The following is a 23,058-nucleotide window of genomic DNA, read 5'->3' on the forward strand; positions in this document are numbered from 1 at the left end:
AACAGGTCTTATTCAGCTGGAAAAAATATCGCACGCCGTTCTTTCAGCAGTTGCAGCGATCTGAAATACATAGGAAAAAGATTTTTTTTTGAGAAATTGGAAATCAAATGCATAAATGAAAAATACAAGCTTTTAAATCAAAAAAATTTCTTATCCCTTAAACCTTTCAATAAAAATATTCTTTGAATATTTAATTGATGTGGCCGATACTTGATGAAAATCCATAATTGAACTTGAAACAGATTATACGTTTTCCATACGACACGTGTTTCGCTATCACAATATCATCTTCAGGTGGGTGAAGGTGAACTTAGTTCAAAAATAATCTTATTGATTGATTTGGAAATCGTATTCGAGGAAGAGATTAAAAATTGTTCTGACGTGACTGTATCAGAAATATTATTGTTAGAATTGTGTGCCTACGACGAAAATCAATTGCTCCCAAGGGTTAAATTTCGGTTTTGCGCATCGGCTCTACGCGCAATCTTGCACAGGGTTGAAATTGAAGTCGATATCCGACAGTTTGTCTGCTCTTTAACAATCACCTGACATTTGCCATTCAATGAACGACATGTGGATTTTTTTGTGAAGACTTATTTCAAAAAGTGAGTATAATTTCAGATATAGATGAGGCTTTATAAAATAAAACATTATAGCATCTGCTGAAACTGCGAAAATTCATATTGAAAACTTTCTCAATATCCTAAGAGCCTGTTAGAGTCATAGATAGCTCCACATAGACAATTGATCATGCTTATGATTCTGAGAAACTCAATCAAGCATTTCGAGTTTTATATTAATATTTTAATGCTTAATAATTTGAGTCATATTCAAAATTCTAAAAAGTTCAAGAGCAAAAAGATTTCACTACTTTCCCTCTGTTACTGAACGTTTTTCAGGATTGATAAGTGCAAAAGATTATTGATTATGAAGTAGTCAATCGCATGAAGAATAATTTCCTTTTAAATAGTCAAATCTAAACATAAGATGAAAAGGAAAATTTTTTACCACTGCTGTGTCAACTAAGGCAATGAAAGAGAATCATTGGCATGTATTTGATGGCCAAGTTATTCACAAGATAAGTCCATAGGCAGCATTGCGTGTAGTCTAATTCATGTCCAGATAAATATGCCAGGCAGAAATATATCTTATAGCTTGTGGTATTAACTCTAGTCCTGATAATTTATGTATTTTCAACAATGAAGATCCAGCCATAAGTACCAAAGAGTTGAACACAAAACTAATCTTTTTCTCGTCGAAAAACAAAAGATTTATCAGACCTGTCTTAAGAAATACAATACAGTGAGTCTCCGACAATTTCATGCTGAGTTTGTTTTGTTCTAAAACAGATATTTATCATCATGTCAAGGTTTTGAATTCATTTTATGAATTTATTCTTCATCGGATGAGCGAAGTGAACTGAAGAGCTGGTAAAGTGATATTCTAATTTATAGATACTAATTTTGTGATCAGAACATTTATTTTCGGGATAAAGCTATTCTAATAAGCTTCACTGTTCCTTTTTGTCAGGTTTTCCCAACAAAAATGGCGAAATCTAACTCAGAATGGATATCTGGCAATACTGGACAGGATTCAGGAGTCTTAGACATCGAATGTCAGAGAAAGGCTGAAGAAGAACTCAATGAAACCCCTGAAAATTACAAAAAGGAACTATCTTCACTTCGATCCATGATATTAAGTGGGTATTTGTTGATTTTCGTTGTTTTATGTATTTCGACAAACAATTAACTCCACAGATGATACAAATTTGAATGTACCTAAGGAAGATGAATTTCTACTTCGATTTCTGAGGGCGAGGAAATTCGACAGTAAAAAGGCTTTCACGATGGTGAGAATTTCTTGAACTCTACGAGGGAAATTGTTTGATTTCAGGTTTTTTTAGATTCAAAGATACTACCTCATGAAATTGAAATGCCCCGAACTCTTTGGATATTCACTGCCATCAGAAAATGAAAAGGTGTTCGAATTGCAAGCTCAAGTAATGCTGCCTGAGAGGGACAAGGATGGCAGAAGAATATATATTTTACGTGTAGGTATGTGTAATAGATCTTATCTATGATATATTTTCACTTCAGGAAAACACAATTTCCTTTCGAATTAGGAATATTCATTCAGATTAGAATGAGAAGATTTCAAAAAAATAATATACCTATTCATGAGGAGCACTTCTCTGCTTGCTCTTCACCAAGTTATTGAGAAACTCCTGCTCAATTTGCTTCTACTATCACATTCCATTAAAGTAAATGTCATAATTATCTATTCGTTTGCTGACACTGAGGAGTCTGAATATGAACGCATTAATTTACAGTACTGTTGCATCTCTTTCATTGAATCATGATGAACATTTTCAGACTATTTCGATGCAACACGCGTCACTATCGAAGAAGTATTCCGTTCTAACATACTAGCCCTGGAACATATAGTTAGGGAACAAGAAACGCAGGTTTCCGGTGTTGTCGTCATCCTGGACATGGCAGGTTTGAGCCTGCAGCACGCGAAGTTTTTCACCCCCTATTATGCGAAGAAAACCGTGGAACTCGTACAGGAAACTTTTCCATTGAGATTCAAGGGATTCCACATTGTGAACGAACCTTTCTACTTCGATGCCGTCATGACCGTTTTGAAGCCGTTCCTGAAGGAGAAGATAAGGAAGAGGGTAGGTTCGATTTTTCTGCTGACTCCACATCTTTTTTCAGTGCTTTGCATTTCAGTCCTTTGAATTCCACGTTTGATCGATGGGAACGAAGATATTCGTTTCGAAGGGTCTGAGACGATTTCATTCACAATTTTCCTATTATTTCAAGAAAAATGTAGATGAAGATTACTCAGTCCAGATCATAATTGTTCCTGATAAGCAGACTCTTTCAGAATAGAGAACAACAAAGATAATAATCGTTGTTGTTTTGAGAATTTAATTTTTTTATTATAATCTGCAAGAGTTTGATAATACAGCAACAAGTCTTCCTATGTTCTACTCTCGTATTATATTCACATATTTCCTTCTTCATAACATAAAAATGTTATGGAGATTGTATTCAATACTGTATTGCATGGAATAGCACACTTTTGTGGATACCGTACTCATTTTTCCATACAATTTAGAGGAGTATTCTGAGATTTTTTCCACCAATCAAGGAAAAATAAATTCTTCAAAAACAACCTTACGCTGTAATGTAAATTTAATTTATATTCTCTCTGAATTTCTTGCTACTTTATATATTCTCTTCATTCCCAATGCAAAATGATTCATCGTTTATAGAATAAAAATATGCTGGATTTTCCAGGAATATTTATTTTCAATCTGAGAAGAAAACAAACGAAATTGTTGGATAAACTATGAGAATTGAATTGCCGAAGTTCAATGGATATAATTCAATTCAACAATTATTTTTTGGAGACCCAATAAACTGATCTTAAGGGCTGATAAATAAATAGATGAGGAGAAGATGTTTTTTTGTGAAAGTGTGTGAATCTATAGGATCTTAACTAATAGTTTAAAATATTACATTACTCATAATAATGAGACAGAGTATAGAAGAAACGATTTAAAAGATCGTATTGAAGAAATTATGCAGTATTCATACATTGGTCACTTGAACATTTTTCAATCATCATATTTGTGTAAAATAAGTACTATTCCATGCACCCTTATTATAATATGCAGAACTTGGGAATTGGGAAATCATAATTTTCGTTGATCGATTAGAATTTAGGGTAGTTCGGGTTACTTTAAACATTTTTGCTCCTTCCAGATATATCTGCATGGGAATGATCTCTCTTCCTTGCATGCTTTCATATCCCCTGATCTTCTACCGAAAGAATATGGAGGAACAGCAGGAAACTTCGATAACCGGCCCTGGTTCATGCAGTTGATGTCCGAAGAGAAATATTTCATCGACCAAAAACAATATGGATATCGAACAGAAGGAACAGAAGAAAACCCATAAAATGTTGCTCACTTTCCATCCTCTGTAAAGACAAAGGAACCGGTTTACTTTAAGTTTTAATTTTATATTGAATTCGAATTCAGCCAGCTTCTTGCTTGTGAAAACCGGATTGAGGTCGTATAGAAATAGAATGTCCGAAACGCTATTTGTTGATTGGAAAATGAAAAAGAGCTTAGAGTATATAGAAAATTTCTATTGTGAATAGATGATGTGAGAAAAATTGTTACAAAATAAGAAAAAAATATCAACTTGTGATAAAAAGTATTCGAAGGGTGTGAACAGAGCTTAGATTCTGAAGCAATTTTAGGTTATTATTTTTATATGTAGCATGGAAAATATGTTCATTGACCAACCGTTGCTGAAAAATAAATAATTCGTTGTTAATGTGTCTTCTTTGTGTCCATCTATCCAAAAATCGAGTATGAATACCTACAATGAAATTAGTGGTTCCATCGCAAGTCAATGAATTTTTCGAAGTCAATTTCAACAGTGATGCAGTTTCTCATTCTTTCCAATATCTCTTTCAATATGTATGATTTTGCTGAAAAAAGCTCAATGCGATCACAAAAAAATGCATTTTCATTGAAAATCTTCGGAGGTGAGAATGAATCAAGAGGGCATATAATTTTTTGACGATAGAAAGCACAAAAGTTCAGTAGTACTATTTTTTATTTGATAAGGTATACACATATTGATATTTTGATATCAAGATCGCTTTTTCCGGAAACAACTTCTTGAAAATGAGTCAGTACATCGTGACTAATTTAATATGAACTAAAGTGGGTTCAAAATATTTATCCGCCGTGAGCTGAGGAATTATATAGGTTTATGTTCTGTGTTTGAACGTAATTCTGAGATTCTACAATATCTTTAGTGATATTCTCCACAATATGTCTATCTAGTGAACTGCAGAATTTCAACGTTCGATACAATCTAATATGAACAAGAGGCGTTTCAAACATCTTGGATGGTTTTGGGATCGATGAACTGAGGATGTACCAATGAGTCCGAAACTTTTATATGCAGATGATATCAATATTTCCTACACATATCGTATGGACAAGTTTGATTCAAATATTTGTCGAGACAATGCGGTTGCTTGGCTCATCTGATTTTCATCTCTTTATCAATTTCCAATGCTCTACATGAGCATAACGAATATCTGAATAGGAGGAACTTGAAAAATTATATCTGTGATATTTTTACCCTTCCGTGACTTGATAGTCTGCAAAACTCCAAATCAAAATTTTCCATTCGAAATGGGTCAACATCAAGATTCATATCCTGAGCGAATCCTGAGCATCATACGCAAAATCCTATCGAGTTCTCGCTAAATGGGAATTTCAAACTCTATTTGCACCTATAAGGGATTCAAGCGAAGATGGAAAATGTATATTTGAACCCGAGATTCCATTAACTGGGGTGGATTTGTGGTTGCCTCTAGGCTGAGGAACATTTTTACAGCGGAAGAATTATAGCTGAATCATTACCGGAGTGTACAGCCTATTCAATATGTAGGTACAGTGTATTCGAGCGGAAGTTCATCATAGAAGCAGCTCGAACAACACTACTTATTGGACTGGGACACTTGTATTGGATGATATAGGTACTTGATCGCAAATAGATAAAGTAAAAATAGGATAAAAGCAGAAAATTTGTCAAGGAGCATAATGTTTCTCTGCAAAGAATATGCAAAACACAAAATTTCTCTTTCTATGTGATTTATCTGGCCAATAGTACGAGTAGATCCTAAAATTCAGTATGTTGATAGACACACAACTTTCCATTCAAAATAACCATGAATTGTCATCTGTCGTCTACTTTTTTTTGGAAAAAAATGAATACAGCTTAGGGTAATCTGGACCCAGGAGCAACGAAAGACTTAGATTTGGCACAACCGACTTGTGAGTTAGCACCACAGTCACAGAATGATAAGAAGTGCATTCTCAAAATGTTTAAAACTTTTCACTACCAAGATCTCTATCGACCGTCATAGTAAAATAGAGTAATTTCTTCGAAAACTAGGAATCCCGAATGAGCTCTTTGAAACAGGAATACTCTGTCTACAGACTGAATGAACCTGCTACATTATTGGTTTTTGGAGAATCAGACAATTTCAAATCCATACCTACTCTATTACCTGTTCATATTATTGCTTTTATTGTATATACAGTATGGCATCACGCTACGAATGAGGAAGAATGAAGAAGAACCATGAAAGATTCACATATGTTGGAATCTGATTCATATTTTTCCTAGACGCAAGACGCAATGGTAATTTAAAACGATATCTCGCGTAAGGTTCAAATGATTATAGTGACGTTACAAAATAACGAATGAATGTAATACTGTATAATGGAATTTGGCCAAATGCTACATAGACACTTGAAATATTCAAAGAGTTGGGGGAATTGAAGTGGAAGAATACTTTTCTCGTAAATTTTTATTTTTATTCGAGTGTTCAATAAAGACGCCAAGCTTCAAATGTTCTTGATGTTGCAGTAAATTTTGCCAGCCTCAGAGTATGACCTCTAAATTTTAAATATTTCGTTGTAGCACTCATTCCATTCATGACTTATTCTTCATTTCACAAATATTAACGAGTGTATAGTTCATTTCGTATTTCGGTGATTGAAATATTGTACAGGAAAATTACGTAGGGGAGTTAGGAATTCGAAGCAGAAATACATAATCCTCCAATAATGCATCTAGGTCTACAGATGCATACTTTGTTATAGTAGGTGACAAATTTGTCAGTGTTCGTACCCTTTTGCGAAAAAAAAGTGTTATTGAGGAAGAACTAAAGGAGTCATGGTTGAAGAAATCTCTCACGTGTGACACGTTTTCAGAAGAGGAGCAATCTATCTTAATCAACACTTTGTCGATATCTCTGAAGATATCAGATAACATTATTAATCGATGGCATTATATAAAAAACAGACAGGCATATGCTGTGCACCGCTATCAAGAATTTCTCCTTCATGTCCACTGCTACAATTTCGAAGAACTTGAATTGTTTTCAGATCCGACCAGGAACACTGAAGCTCATAGTACTATAATACCCATAAATTATTTTAATGTGCTTGGAATAACACTTATGGACCGGTCAGGTGCTAGACCTTTTCTAAACTCAATGGAACATCTCTGGAACTAGGCTGGAAGAATAATTTTAATCAATTTTCCTTGTCACTTCGATCTTGTACTATGACAAGCTGCTCACTGAATGAGCTGTCACTGTCTCGTGAGAATTTTACTGGTAAACCACTCAATTCACAAAGACATACTTACGTTGAAGTGTAGCACATTTTTCTTTGTGTATTTTATGTTCTTGCCCCTGAATGAACTTCCTATAGGTCTACCGAAGAGGTCCAATTGAAGTGTGCGTCTTAAAAAGTGTGGAAACAAATAGGTCGAGAGGATATAAAGGCCCCAATCCTAGGTAGAAAGGAAGTTATTGAGAGACCGATGTTGGTGATAAGCGATATCAATTCAGATTTCGTTTTTTCCCATACATATAATCTCATGAAATTTTCGTTGGCCATTCAGAAATTGATTTCAATTGCTATTCGGCAAGAATCCAAAGGGGTGTTAGAATTACTTCCGTTGAAAGAAAAGTGTAAAAACTAATTACGTGAAGATTCTTCACTGGACCATAATAATCCCAGCTGCTATTTATAGACCAGATTCTGATACCACGATCCAAACTCAATCATACCCTCCTCTAGGGTGAAAACGCTTCTCTGTATTTTCGGGTTGTATCCCTCCAAATCCATCCATCTAATTAAATTTCGCCGATCGACCGTTTTCGGCAAATTTCAATCTTCATCATAATCAGCAGAACCCGAACCCGACAAAGACTTATTCGCCACCCCAGAGGACTTACCAACTTGAGGATGCATAAAAGCGCCTCCGTGTCAGTGCGCCCTTTGCGCAGGACCCTCAGCACTGCACCGTAAAGCTCCGGGTGAGGGAGATTCCCAGTAGCAGTGAGCTTTGAATCCGGGATACGCAAGGGGTGTCCGCGTCTGAGAATCCGGAAGTTCAATCGATATGACCGTAAGAAACGTTAGGTTATGTGACGAACTTCACGTGTGATTTTGTGTTATGAAGACGCTCGCGCTCAAGGGTTAATTTGAGATGTTTGACGGCAAGGCTAGTTGATGTTGACAAGTTTTTTTCCCTCGGTTAAATAATTGAATGAAGTTTGATAAATTTTTTCACTGTCAAAGTTTTATTTACTAAAAGTAAAAACGAAGAGTCAACTCCAGGAACTAATGAAACAATTTAGTAGAAAAGCAAAATAATACTATGAAAAAAATGTGAATATTACGAGCCAGTTGGCATTGTATAAGAAGGTGACAACGTGTGTGGGTTAGGGTCTGCTTATCATTTCTGAAGAATCGTAATTTTTGACCAAACATTTTTCAATTATTTTCCAATAAGTCCTTGAAGTTAATACGTAGATAAATACACATACATACTATATATCGCGTTTTTGACTTATTTTAAAAATTACTTCCAACTTATCCAGAAAGAAGACGCAAAAATGTTGTAAATTTCAACAAAAAGCTCAATTTTCCATCACCATATTTACATATCTGTATGGATTTTAGTGTTGTAGATCTTCTGACATAAGAGAAACAAATAATTCAGAATATTGGTAACATCTGCCAATTCAACCCCAATGGAACTTTAGTGTGGGAATAATAGAACAAAGATGTGAACTTAATCATAGGCATAAATTATTCACAGTTGAATCAAGAATTATATGAGCACGAAAAGAGTTCCAATTTTGAGAAACGCCAAACGAAGGAATATGTCAAGCTCTGAAAATTCTGGAATCTTACTTATAGAGTCTAAAGAATATTTATATTGGTTTAAGTGTCCCGAGAGATTAGAGCTGGAACATTTGTTAAAAGCACAGTATGTCACTGTCACATATACCATATACCACTCAATAGAATGACTGAAATGACTCATCACTCGTTCACAGCTTGCTCATCGAAGTCACTATCCGATTTCTCGCAAGAGCCAGCAAGCTCTGTCATGGAAAAAACACACGTAGCATCTTCACACTTGAAAAATATCTTTTGGGTTAGATAAGGCGCTTTGAACTCTATCAACTACGTAGTTAAAATGTAGATAGATCCGATATCAAAAGGGACAAATCTATATGTTCAGATGATAAGCACCAAAACAGATAATTGAGCATTGAGCATGGGGATTTTCGCCTTAGTATAAGAGTCTCTATTTGTTGGTACCAAGGTAGAGCTGAGGTCTTAGCATCGGCAAAAGCCTTAGTTGGTCGATATAAAAAGATCCAAGTGGAAAGACGAAAATCGAACATTATAAATTGGACCAAGAATGGAGTCTTGTGGGACCCCTACTTTATGATTTTGGAGATGGATCTTCACCTACAACTAACATTAATTCAAAAAGGAGGATAAACTACAATTCTGTCATTAAATTTGAAAAAAAAATGTTCCAATTTATGTATCAGTTTATAATTAATTATTTTATCCTCAAGATATATCAGACAATGTTATGTCGTTATCAGTTTTTTTATTCAGTTTGAAATGATGTTCAATTTCGGTGAATTTTTCAGAATTTTTCGAGTGATGAATTCATAACTATATGTCTCAAAAAAATTGTGATTGGATATCTGATTGATATGCATTGTATATTCCGAAAATATGACAATTTGAGCTGAAAAAAAGGAGGTGGGGGGGAAAAATTATAGAAAAATCGTCATCGTCAATCTCATGGTTTTTTCAATTATAACTTCATTACCGAACTGTGGGTAACGACATCTGAAATAATCAGAGTCAGCTACATAATAGTTTTTTCAATGTTCGGTGATGAAGGTCCCTCATACAAATTAATAAGGTGGTTGATATTCATAGCGGGTATAAATCATTTGAAGAAACCCATTATTAATATATCTGCATTCATAAGTCAGCAACATAACCAGAACATTTCGTCTGGGTCCTAATGAAGATATCAATCATTTATACGCTCAGAGAATCCGCTGCTCAGTTGTGATAAGAAAATAGCTGGGAGAAATTCAACGTTTGGCTGCCTCAAACAATAGAAACGTTTGTGCGAAATTAGTAGAGAAGCAGAAAGCAGATTATGAGCTGTTACGACTGAATTACCTTGGATAAATAGTCTTCAGTATACCTAATTTTCTTGTGTGTATGAGGATAATGCTTGTTTGAACGAGGAGAATTAACGTATTAGGTTATAAAAAGTAACCTGACAAAAAATTCAACATTTTGGTTCAGTTGGTTCTTTTGAATTAATAAGAATTGGCCTAATGCATTTGTTTTTTATCAATCTTTCAATATGAAAAACAACATGAGGAGAAATGTTGTATTTGGCTGTTTTGACAACTTTGCTTCACTCAATCGCCAAATGCTCAAAGAAATCAAATACCTCTCCTTTAGATTTAATATCGAATTAGATCTGAATCGGGGTAGTTTCCAACGTTCGCTAAAAATGGGTGCAGAATGGCGAATGCGCGTCATAAGTAAATATTCCTACTCAAAAATTTCTTTCGATGGAGTGCAATTTTGGTCAGCTTCACTTTTATTTCGAACAAAATATCCCAATCATGTTTCTAAATATCACAAAATGTCATACCCTTGCTGTAATCAAAGAAATACGTACTAGAATACAGCAAGATTGAAATCTTATTATTATTGACATATTCTTGATTTGATCATATTCATTATGAAACCAAAATCACAGTTCATGAATATAAGATACCTAGAGTAATAACTTGTCAATAACCATCAACAACATTCATAGAATAAAGGCGTTTACAAATGAAATGTAATGAATTATAAATTATCATTGATTTCCATTTTAGTCTTTCATCATCATCCCAATTCGAAATGTAAACAAAGTACACCTTCACTTTATATTACGACTTGTCCATATACATTTTTCCCTTGAACCATTGACATTGTCATGCCGAAAAGAGATCGATAAAAACACACCACAAGATGGTAATTAAACATGACAGCGATCGATGAGCAGGTGACATGAAAATTCAGTTAATTCAATACGACGAGAAATTCGATGGACACAATATCGAATTTGAGCAGGGGTCCTGGAATATTTCCGTCGTAATTAGAAAATGTAGCCTCTAATGAAGTTTCCACCAAGAATGGGAAGAGTGCATTCAACGGTAAGCTGTAATCGTAGCGTGCTGGGTGCAGATATATGCGTTGAGGTAACTTGAAACCTAATCGCCTTCCACACGATTTATTACAGGACTTACCTCATCTTTCATGGTTTCATCGATAAATCTCCACTTTTTATGGACGGTTCAGAAAAAGGGGAGCTTTGAAGATGAGCATCATAAGTTGACTTCACTTCGTTATTTTGAAGAATCAATAAGACGACAGCATTACGTTAAATACATATTTGGTTTTGAGTATCCAGTTTATTAGGTTGGAGTTTCTTCATCTCTTTTTCTTCTTCGTCAGCCTTTCCTAACCACTGCCCTGTTCTATCTGAAACCAACTGTTTCTTGAATGCTGTTTAATTTCATCAAGCCATCTTGTTTGTGGTCTTCCTACACTATGCTTCGTCATTCTTGGTGTGTTATTTTGTAGGTACAGTCAATATCGAATAAAATCGATTATTTTGCCCTAACTTTAAAGGGTTGTGACTTGAAAGAAAAGTAATTATAGCCTTTCTTTTGGCTCTGAAATCACATGAATTTAGAAGCACTGTATATCTCTTTTACTCTACAGCCATCTAAGTTAGTCTTATTCTTTTTTATCTCCGATGTCTGATCAGAAAGCGGTAGGATTTGAACTGGAAAATGCAGCTATTTGGTCTACCAATCAATGAAGAGAAAACGAATAAATACAATAAGAACATAACGGAAAATGTAACAACGAACCTTTTTAATTTGAAAAGAGTTGATGAGTTTGCATATTTGGGATCTACGATAACCTCTCTCAATTCAAAAGCTTCACAACAGAATAAACATAATAACTGCTGCTGTGCAATATTGAAATCTAGAGATGTTTCTCATTGTATGACAAAAAAAAACAGAATTCAACATTCAGTTATGAGGACTATGATGGCAGTCATATGTGGAACATGTGAAAGCGAAACAGAGTTAGGACTGACACAAAATTACTGAGAGAAGAATTCTCAGAAGAATATACTAACCAGTCAAGGACAATATAACATAGCAGTACAGAATGAAAGCCAACAGGGTACTGGAATAACTATATAACTAGGATAAAGTCAGAATGATTACGTCAGAAGGATTGAGATGGGTCACCCGCGTAAAAGATAAAATTTACTTGACGTCTCGTCAATTTGGTATGGGAACAAATCATGAAAGATAAACGATTACTGGGAAAAGTAAGTAATGGACGCGTAGAAACTATTGCTACGCATTCCAGGATTTTAAACATCGAAGCGAAAAAATAACTAATGATGCATCAGGGGTTACTATGCTACAAAGAGATAAAGAGAGCAAGAATGATTAATGGTGTATATTTCATGAAAAATGCTGTCAATTTTGGGTCAGCCTAGTTTTACTCGAAGCTTTGTTTTATTTCATCGCGTATCGATGTGTATTGTGTAGGCTGAAATTCTGAATGGAAGTTGGAATAAATTACTGAATTGATGTGGCCGATACTCCATGAAAATCCATAATGGAACTGTTTAGTTTTCACGAATATGATTTTTTAAACCACTACACGTTTCTCGCATTCGCACAATAGCATCTGGGAGAAGGTAAATTCCTTGTTAACCTCCACCTGAAGATGCTAATTAGCTTTTGGTTGATATATTAAGAGTTCCTCTTTTAAAGGAAAAGCTTCAAAAATTTGACTTCATGTACCAATACGTACATTATCTTGAAAATGTGGTTAAAAGAAAATTTATATCCAGAAAAGTGTAGCTCTCCCCTTGAGAACTACTCTTAGTAAATCCAAAGAACAAGTATAGCCTAACTGCATGTTTTGATCCTTCAAATTAAGACCAAAATTTGGATGCATCTTGGCATCAATTCGATAGATATATAGGAATGAAAGATCATTTTTGGGCACATTTTGAGTGTTATTAATTCTTTGTGTTCATCATCCCAAGAAATATTGGTCGCGTTTCCAATTTACCTTGTATAAATAGAAAGGCAGTCTTTGAAGAAGGTCATCTAAATCAGATCATAAGATTGATTTCTGATCCGGCAATTTTCGAATTTTCATGTAAAAATATAAAAATAACATTCGCTTTTAGTATTTCTAGAGTTGACACAGGAATTAGGATGAAATTTTCGACAGTGAAAGAATGATAATATCTAATTATTTCCTTCAGAATTCAATATTCGAAACACCATGTAGTTCCTCAGCCAAATCTGAACGAAAATTCAATCCTTCGTAAACGAAAAAGACAATCAATATGGAAGAACTAAGTGCGAAGGTGGCGCAGACAGTTGCAAAAACCGGGAGAAGATTATTAATTTTTAGTTATTTCAAAGACCCATCCCTAGAATGCCTGTATGAAAACTTCAGTCTTCGACAGAAACGAACCGGTTTAGAGAGTTTTATAGTTGGAGCCATCCTGAGCGGTTTGAATGTGCTTTTTGTTATTGGTGACGAGGATGTTGTCGAACTGTCAGGATTAGTGGGAATGTTACTACTCCACTTCTTCCTGTTGGTGCTCTGCAGGAAGGGTTACAACAATAATCTCTTCTGGGGAGTCATTCCACACGTATGCTGGCATCTGGCGAACGCACAGTTTTTCTTCTTCTCGAGGCACAGCTTGGAATGGGTTCTTCTTCTCAATTTCCTGATCTACATCACCCTACCGTTAAGATTGCGGTACTGCATCATGTTCAGCATCGGAACCAGTGTTTCCTATGGAATTATTCTCTATGGGTCTTCTGGAATCAACTACAACACTTTTGAACAGGTGAGTGGACAGCATATCTAATTGTAGACACATGAAAATAAAGTCTACAATTTGCTTATTCAACTGTTACGTTTAACATTGGAGCGTCATGAAAAAATCTTTAAAATTTCTCCTTTCCACATACATAGGAAGAAATCTCAAAAAATTCTAAAGACTTATACATTGAAATTCAATATCCTTCATTATTCAGTCCGAAAAAGTTCTTCACGAACGTTTATACACTGACAGATTATCACCAGCAGTCTTTCCCTTTCATCCTGAATTGACTGTCTATGGCAGAGCAATATTGGAGCATTCGAACAGTTAATTTCAAAGTCGATAGCGTCAGAATGTTTAATTTCCGTTCTACACGACAAATGCATTTCGCTATTTTAATGCTCCATCGGAATGCGAAATGACCAGGTTAGTATTCGTCGTAAAAATCGATGATGAAATGGTGCTTTCTCGTGGAGCAATCAAAGTGATGAATTCTTCGGAAGGGAATAATACCAACTTTTATCTGGCGAGGATTATCGACTCTTCCTTCACTGAGAACTTTCATTATAGGATTGTCGACCAAGAATTTCTGGATATTCGCGATTTCTCGAATTCTCTGGAAGTTTCCGCTTTTTTGTATAATTAAACTGAAGGAACTGAATTATATGATTTTCTTCAGAACGATTTTCGGGTTTGACAATTCTATACAGGCTGATTCATAACTATTGGGACATATGCTAAGGGCAGATTGTTTGAACCAAAATATAGCGATAGGACCAAATATACCTCAATAAAATATTGCTGTGGAAAAAGATAGGAGGCGTTAAAGTTGAATTCTTTATAAGGGGATAGACTTATATTTTCTTCGAAGTTCGAAAGTCGTTTATTGAAAGAATTAGAAAAGGCATAGAAGTCGGAGGAGGCTACGTAGAACATTTAATTTAGGTTTATTCTTTTTATGTTACATTCTTTTTAATTATGCTTTATCGTCGAAATAAATATATTAAATAAATAAATCGTTACTTCAAATCCCCTTCCGATGCTCTGAACTGTTCAATTGTGTTTTCATAAAAACGGATGAAAAATTAACAGTGAAATTATTAGCAAAAAACGAAAAAAAAATTCAACTTTAACGCCCTCTATCTTTTTCCACTCCAATATTTTATTGAGGTATGTTTGGTCCTATCGCCATATTTTGGTCCAAACAATCTATGTCCCAATAGTTATGAATCACCCTGTATAATAGAAGTAGATGCTGAAAATGTTCACACACATTTTCGAAGATTATTTATTTTTGGAAGGTTTATCATTGATTTTATGAATTTTTTCAATAGTCCTCACAGATGGTCCATATCAGCAAAACGTATTAAAAAAATTAAAATTTTCGAACGAAGCTTTAGAAAAAAATCATACGGTTTAAGATCACACGATCTCGAAGAAAATTCATGTTCAGTATTGAGGCTTTTGATCTGAACCTGAAGAACATTCTTACAATAGAGTGGTTAGAGGGATTCTGCAGCTGAGTATGCCCTTGCTCCATCTTGTTGTAACTTTTGTTAAAATTCGATTGAACTATAAAGGCATGATGATTCCTTAACTCTGAAGTTCTCTTCTTTGATCGACCTCTACCTTTTTTCTTTGAACACTACACTACCCTTTTCACGGTTACGTTAGCACATCTCGAAACAGTACTTTAAAAAGATACTCGATACTGAAGCTGCTGAAATATTTATCAACAAAATATTTCTACTCGACTATTTCTGACGAGAATTTCGATAAATGAACTTTTTTCACGTTGGTGAAAACCATCTTCATAATTTGATAATAATCCCATGTAACAACAATCCAGGACGTTAATTTCACAGTTAATTGAGATGGAGCTAAGAACCACGTAAGAACACACTGAATATCGACATTCAAAATTCTATAGTAGGTATACTTGACGACAAAACATTTCGAATAGCCCTATCAAATTCCATTATGACATTTTCCTTTCGTTTCTCCGAACAATACTCAGTGCTATCTCTCGAGATTGCTCCTGGAGTAATTGGTCAGATACGTTTGAAGAGAATAGCTACAAATTCGCAGCAACTACCATCAAAAGCAGACCTCTTCAATCCAAAGAATCTTACTAAGTCCAATAATGCCAAACTTCCAACTTCTACCAAGAGAACGAAGCATAATCTTCCATTTAAACCCACTTAGTTTTCCCGCAATTCACTTCACCACAAGATACGAACATCTAACATTCACCACAGAAAGCAAATTGATTAAGTTGTTAATTAACTGCAAGAATTACTAGTTACGTCTCGTCTATCGGAATTAATGACGAGAGTATACAGAGATCCCACGTCGGTCCAGCTGCTACACTCCAATTAAGGGAATATCTGGTCTTCATTGTTATTACATGTGATTTTCTCGACGTCCCTGCAATTCGTGTTATACCATTGATGTCTATAATGATGAGAAGTGGTCTGAGGACATGTGAAAAGACCGCAACATGATCCAGATTTATTTGGATCAGTTTGCTGTTTTAGCTCATCTCCTCTTCTCTTTCATCTTTCATTTATTGTTGTCGGTATTCGTCAATTTCTAATGAAATTTTTGTTGACAAGATGTCGTTTAAAATGCTTTTGTTTCAATTGAGATATTCTTATGAACATTGATATATTTCCGTCTAAGCTTTAATCCGCCTGCATGTCTAACATGTTAAATGTTGATATCTACTTTTCAACCCCATAGTTTAGAAGGAAGCTGAGCAGATTAAACCCCATTTTCTGAAAAAAAATTTGCTTTTTTTTGGCAATAAATCACCTCGTGTATTCTTGCTGCACCCTTAGTAAACACACTATATTTTAGTGAGACGTAGTCTCAAGTTTTGAATATGTTAACACGCAATTTGACCCAAGAGGAATATGTGCCCAAGCGGTAGTTTTGCGAGAAGAAGGGTGGACATACACAAGAATTGCAGAAAGGTTTGGAGTTTCCCATACAAGTGTGTCCAGAATGTTGCAGCGATTCTGTGAGACAGGTATGAATGTTCGAAGACCAGGACAGGGTAGACCACGGGTAACAACTGCCATTCAAGAACGTTACTTGAGAGTTTCTTCGTTGAGACAACGGTTTGCAACCGCTCGCCTCCTTCAAATTCAGCTTGAGCAAACTCATGAGGTGCAAATTAGCACTCAGACAATAAGAAATCGCCTCAGAGAATATGATTTAAGGCCTCGTGTCGCGGCAAGAGGCCCAGCTCTTACCCCAGCCCATCGAAGGGCGCGTTTGGATTTTGCGAGAGAGCATATCCATTGGGAAGAGGCCGATTGGGAAAGAGTTCTCTTCACAGATGAGTCTAGATTCTGCCTCTACCATTGTGATCGACGTTCCCTTATATACAGACGTCTACATGAAAGATATGCTCAGTGCAATTTCCTGAATACTACTGGTTTCGGGGGAGGATCGATTATGGTATGGGGTGGAATGTCTTTTACTGCTCGCACAGACCTAGTGGTCGTTGATAATGGAGCTATGAATGCTGATAAGTATATAAGGAACATTCTTGAAGAGCATGTAGTGCCATTTGCCCCATACATTGGTGAAAATTCCATTTTTATGGACGATAATGCCAGACCCCATCGTGCGAACATCGTTCAGGAGTACCTTGAAGAGGTTGAAGTCCCTCGAATGGAATGGCCAGCAAGAAGTCCAGATCTCAATCCGATTGAGCAGATTTGGGACAACCTCAATAGAAGGTTGAGAAGTTGAGAAAATCATCCAGCCACTCTTAATGACTTAGGAATCCAACTCGGAGAAATCTGGGAAGGATTAGATCAGAACATTTCAAGATCACTCATTTTGAGTATGAACCGTCGTTGCCGAGCTGTAATTAACGCAAGGGGTGGAAATACCAAGTATTAAATCACTTATCAACATTTCAGTATTTTGAAAATTGTTCATTTCTCTTCTTTCGCATAAGATTCGATGAAATCCTGAATTTTTCTTCCATTTAATGTGTCTTGTTTCGTTCAAGACCTTCCCGAGAGAACATAAAAAATAAGTTATAGAGTCAATGTAGAGTTAACTTTCATTAAAATTCAGTGCAGTGTATATACTTCCATTTATTGTTAAAAAAACTTTCCAAGAATAAGCATCTCCACACCCTGTGATAAACATGGTGATGGTGTGTGTAATTGAATGAGATAAGTATTATTCTCTTATTTTCAAATTGAAGGTGATTAACTCCAGAGTCAACATTCTTGTTGCTCTAATCTGCAAACCAAATGAAATACATTGGCCGAAACTATTGATTATTGATGAATGAAGATAAATAGCCAGTAGTTACCTAGCCAATTACAATAATTTTGCTGTCCTACCAACCATGATATCAATATCTGGAATGGCAACATAATTCTACCCGAATCATCATAAATTCGTTTTCCATTTCATTCTCCTTGCGACGTTAACCTCAGGATTACCTCACCGACTTCGTGCTCACAAACCCTAACCTAACTCAGATTAATTAATGCAAAAGGCTATTCCTGGGACGATTTTAATATTCCCGTGGCTTTTACCAGAGGTCATAATTTTTGCTTAACGCTTGATTGCTGACAAGTTTTCCCTTGATATAAATTAAGAAGAATTATCTTTTTTCGCCAAGATTTCATTGTTGAATTTGTCGTCATTCAAGAGCATTTTGTCAGATTTATTTCCCACCTAGCGAATAATCTCAAAGATTTTCCGATGAACAAAATAATATGTCTCACAAAATTTTTCCTCTGGTTAAAAACCGATTATTTCGATCAATTTTTTTTCGTTTCTCTGCCACATGTGATCAAATAATTCTTCGCGAGCCACTAGTTATACATGCAACACAAAAAAAACGACGACATGATTACACATACTGAATGGATTATACTTGAGAAAATCAGAAGAATGTGGAGTCTCTGACCGATATTACACGACATTCGAAGTTTCATCGAAAGAATTCCATTCTACAAAACGTTTTTCCAAAGTCCAAAGTTGTGGTCAATGACGATAAATGATGAACTAGGGAAGTTTTGTGTTAGATGGGAGAATATCTTTTGAAAAGACTCTCGCTCTCATAGACTGGGATGGAAACTGGAAAGAATACGATGAATGGAGTAAGTTTTCCGGTTTCTCACTCCTTGTAAATATTGAATTCCAGAGTTCCAGCTAAGCTAAAAATCAATATGTGGATCACGTAGGTCAACAAGGGTAAATTCTGAGAGGAAACGCCTGGGTTCATCACATTTCCATTGCGGTTCTAATCTGATTACAGAGTTTACCGAAATGGGTTGTTACTAAGCACAACAATACAGCTACAGTATGAAATTTTCCTTAGGTGACCTGTGTACGTATGAGAAAAATATATTGTGACTCCAAGTGTCTACATGATTCTAAATGAGCAATCAAAAATTTTGTACAATGAATATTGAAGCGAAATTGTCGAGAATTCCAGAAATTTATAAATTATTTTAATGGACCCAGAGCATCACCAGATGACCATGGTTTTTGTAGTTGTAGGCGTGTAGTTAAAATGAAAACCTGCTAAATAGTTTGAAATACCAAAGTGGTTGTATTAATATTGTACCTGTCAGTCGTGCACTCCTTTCAGTTTATCCTTTATGCTTTTCGATGCAAAATTAACCAACAGGATTTCGAACAAATGGCTTTCCATATAAAATCATGATCTTATTAAGCTATAGTAATGAGGTAATTAGTCACCTTCTGAGTCTAAACTATAAATTCCTGGTAGTGAACATTTGATAGAAGTACATAGTATGTATTAGAATTACCAAGAAAAGCTACTTGAATTATTTATAAGTAGAAGAGCGTAAGAACATAATAATGAGATGAGATCAAAGCATGAACTTATTTTCCTGTCGAGAAATACGTGGAAATTGCATTGAATAAACTTGAATCGGTAAGTCGTCTATATGTTTTTGAGACCCGAAATTTTCAGGGAATCGTCTTGTTCATGCTCTTTTCCGAGTAGATTCTCTGAAAATTCAATCTGGCAAAGACATAGTGCGTTTGATACTGAAAGTTTATTTTCACAGCACGGTCCTGATAGAAGCCCGTTTGATTAAAGAGTGTTCAATTTCCAGTATTCCAGTGCACATTTCAATCACAAAGGTATTGAATCCGGGACCCTCATTAAAACTTCAATTGTGGGGAATTGACTATTTGGAAGTTGTATTCAGCCGTAAACTTGACCGGATTCTTTTTTTGTTGCGCTGAAAAACTAAAAAATTACTTTTCAATGATGGCGCCAGAACACAAAGTGTAATATACAAGCTATAGGGTCGAAAATTTGTATCCAACTACCCGCAATGTGCAATATTCCATCTCATTCAATAATGAAGTGAAGAATTCAACTTCCCATTGAGTTTATAAAATACGTTTTTGTATTTATTTTGATCCCTCTTCAGTTGGTATCTGGTTTTCCGTGATTCTTTTCCATTTCAAATCTAGATAGACCTGTCTGTTCCATCAAACTAGTGTACATTTATTGCGTAACAGCTTGTTTTCTGTTGTCTGAATTCTCTCGGCATGTCTTTCTAACGCGAATCCCCAAGCAACTGATCCACTGGTCAGCTGAAGCTTGGCGACAGCTTGCTCTACATCTCTCACCCAAGTCAGATGTTTGTCTAGAGTGATCCTTGAATACTTCACTCCGTTTTTCCACTCCATTTTCTTCATCAATTTCCAAAGTGATTCATTTGGCACTTTATGCCCAGTCGTTTATTTCATCGACAGCTTCTTGAAGTCTTCGTTGTATAACTCATAACATTGCGATATTGGACTGCTATTTTGTTGTGATCTGCGTGATCTGCCAGAAGATTACTTTGAGTCTTTGGTATGTCATGCATATAAAGTACTGATTCCCGGGGAAATCCTTCTAGTTTCTCAATAATTTCAACAATTTCATCGAATAACCTGCACATCTGCTATTCTGTATAACAATCCCTTATGCCCAAAGATATTATGTAATATCTTTGCTTATGCCATACTCTTTCTATTGCTTGCCTATTTTGGAATCCTTCTGTTATATAGGTACATATTCTATTGGCGTCCATAATTGTAGTTTTGCCGAGTGTTCTTTTCTGAAACCACATTGCTATGTAGGTAAGAGATTTAAGAATTCATTTTCTTCTCTGGTCCTCTTGGTTATTACTCTTTCAATGGTAGTGGACTGTTTTGCTGAAATTTCTTATCTTCTGCAGTTGTTTTTAACACAATGACTTTGGCAGTTTTCCACCTCTTGGGGAAAAGTCCAGTTCTCATGATTCCATTTTCTACGGAACAAACTTTTTTGTAATGTTATGTTTTAATATCATGATGGAGTCGACAATGGAAAACTTAATCTTCAGGTAGAGTAAATAAGAATGTCATTTCAATAAAAGGAGTGAATGCTGAGGTGAATTTACAGAGTTCAATACCTACTATGTTTCAATCGACGACGAAAGAGATTCTTTATGCTTCGGGTACTTCAGAACTTGCATCAACTGAATCACATTTACATTCATTCGCAATAAAATTCTAGTTCAAAGTTTTAGGAGCAATAAAATTTCCATTTTTGAAACTGTTTTCAACTAGACATCTTGATTCTATCTCGAATAGTATCCTTGATCTCACCTCACAAAACCTATTATACATCATCTTATTCCATGTAGAAAAGTGTGAAATTTTTTCTTATCATAATTATGAATATCTCCCTGCTGAAAAACTATTTGTTTCTGAATTGGTTTTCAAATAACATGCTATTTTGGAAAAGGGAGCCCCCCAGTCAGTCATATTTTGTTTCTCAACTCCTCATTTCTTTCAATACATTATCAAAATTACAATAGAGAGTTATTTTCAATCCTAGCACACTGACGTCGAGAAAATTGGGTTGTTAAGGAGAATTGCAATGAGAAAAATCCAGCTCCTCTCTTCGCACTCATCCTATAGGCTCCGTTGACATGGTAACCGAGCCTATTATTCTCATGTTAAGCTTCTCAGTCACCTAAACATTTATGAACTGACGAGAGCTCTCTGCTTCCGCTCAGAGCTCTGTCTCATGGCGTATATTTTTCTTCGGCTTTCCCTGAAAATCCAAAGGAAATATGATGGCGTTGTGATCACATCTTATTTAATTGTCATGACCTCGCTTCTTCCGACGATTTACTTTTGTTTTCTTTCCACTGAACATTGTTCATCAAATTGCATCCCTTGTTTGTGAGATCCAAGTATATCTTGCCATTTTCTTACAAAATGTATGGATGGGATAAATTCTGGGAAAAACGGTAGTGTGACAGCTGAATTTTATGAGTGATAAAATGTTTACTCCCTCATTAGATACCCTTTCACGGTTTATGACTGGTTCATTAAACGCTGGGATGGTAGTTCTCTCCTGAGAGAAAAGAAAATGTATCGATTGAAAATTGGTAGAAATAGCAACTTTTTTGTACACTTAGACTCCACTTTGTATTTTCTGAACTAAATTCTAATCACATGATGAAAAATGTGCTTGAAAAACGCAGCAAATTAATGAACTATATATTTTTAGTAAAGGAAAATCTCATTCTTCAATATATTTTTTGTTGCAGTACGCTTCGAATTTCCTGCTGCTTCTCACCGCCATAATTCTAGGATTAACCTGGTACGTCATCGAAGACAAACAGAAACGCACAGCTTTCCTTGAGACGCGTCAATCCTTAGAAGTTAAGCTCGTGATTGAGGAGCAAAGTGCCGAACAGGTGAGATGCTTCAATATTTTCTTCAGATGCTGATAAGCCTCTGCCGAAAGTTATTTACATTTTAATGAATGAATAATGTTGTTTGAATACTACTAGCCTAGTCTGAACAAGGCTCAGTGGACGTATATACGTCAATTAGATTTCAATCGATAATTCATTCATTCTCGCATTGAATTTGATTTTTATATGATTCCCAATTGCTTCTTCTTCTATAAATGAAAGCGATATAGTTATTTCGTTCTGGAAATCGAGAGACTTTCAGCAAATCAATGTTTTGTGAAACCCACCGTTAGTGATATTATTTTCACTAAGTACAGCATCCATTTTAATCGCTTCAATCCAAGGGACCATTGAATGAATTGTTCCCATTCAAACAACTCACAGCGTTATCTTCTTTTAACAGTAAATGAATT

At 35.4% G+C, this 23,058-nt stretch overlaps 2 protein-coding genes across 2 annotated transcripts in view; both read left to right on the plus strand.

The window, feature by feature from the left end:
• Positions 1-467: 467 nt before the first annotated feature.
• LOC123311605 (alpha-tocopherol transfer protein-like) lies at positions 468-4,352 on the plus strand. The gene is made up of 6 exons (XM_044895655.1): positions 468-605; positions 1,531-1,699; positions 1,758-1,849; positions 1,904-2,054; positions 2,373-2,677; positions 3,774-4,352. The coding sequence occupies exons 2-6, from the start codon at positions 1,546-1,548 to the stop codon at positions 3,966-3,968; spliced, it is 897 nt and encodes a 298-aa protein (XP_044751590.1). The 5' UTR covers positions 468-605; positions 1,531-1,545; the 3' UTR covers positions 3,969-4,352.
• A 3,623-nt stretch (positions 4,353-7,975) lies between these two features.
• Positions 7,976-23,058, plus strand: part of LOC123312147 (adenylate cyclase type 3) — a 55,891-nt gene continuing 40,808 nt past the window's right edge. The window contains exons 1-3 of the mRNA XM_044896399.1: positions 7,976-8,120; positions 13,314-13,910; positions 22,496-22,645. Coding sequence (XP_044752334.1) covers positions 13,398-13,910; positions 22,496-22,645 — 663 coding nt within the window. The 5' untranslated portion in view covers positions 7,976-8,120; positions 13,314-13,397. The remainder of the gene's footprint in view (positions 8,121-13,313; positions 13,911-22,495; positions 22,646-23,058) is intronic.

The sequence above is a fragment of the Coccinella septempunctata genome, chromosome 4 (assembly GCF_907165205.1).
Source record: "Coccinella septempunctata chromosome 4, icCocSept1.1, whole genome shotgun sequence".
In the NCBI taxonomy this organism is placed as follows: Eukaryota; Metazoa; Arthropoda; class Insecta; order Coleoptera; family Coccinellidae; genus Coccinella; species Coccinella septempunctata.

What these genes read in the sequence shown, in the direction of transcription:
- LOC123311605 (XM_044895655.1), top strand. Translation starts at nt 1,546, where the DNA reads ATGGCGAAATCTAACTCAGAATGGATATCTGGCAATACTGGACAGGAT. An exon ending in ACTTCGATCCATGATATTAA is followed by an intron (nt 1,700 to 1,757) that starts GTGGGTATTTGT and finishes TTAACTCCACAG; the next exon opens with ATGATACAAATTTGAATGTA. An exon ending in AGGAGAAGATAAGGAAGAGG is followed by an intron (nt 2,678 to 3,773) that starts GTAGGTTCGATT and finishes TGCTCCTTCCAG; the next exon opens with ATATATCTGCATGGGAATGA.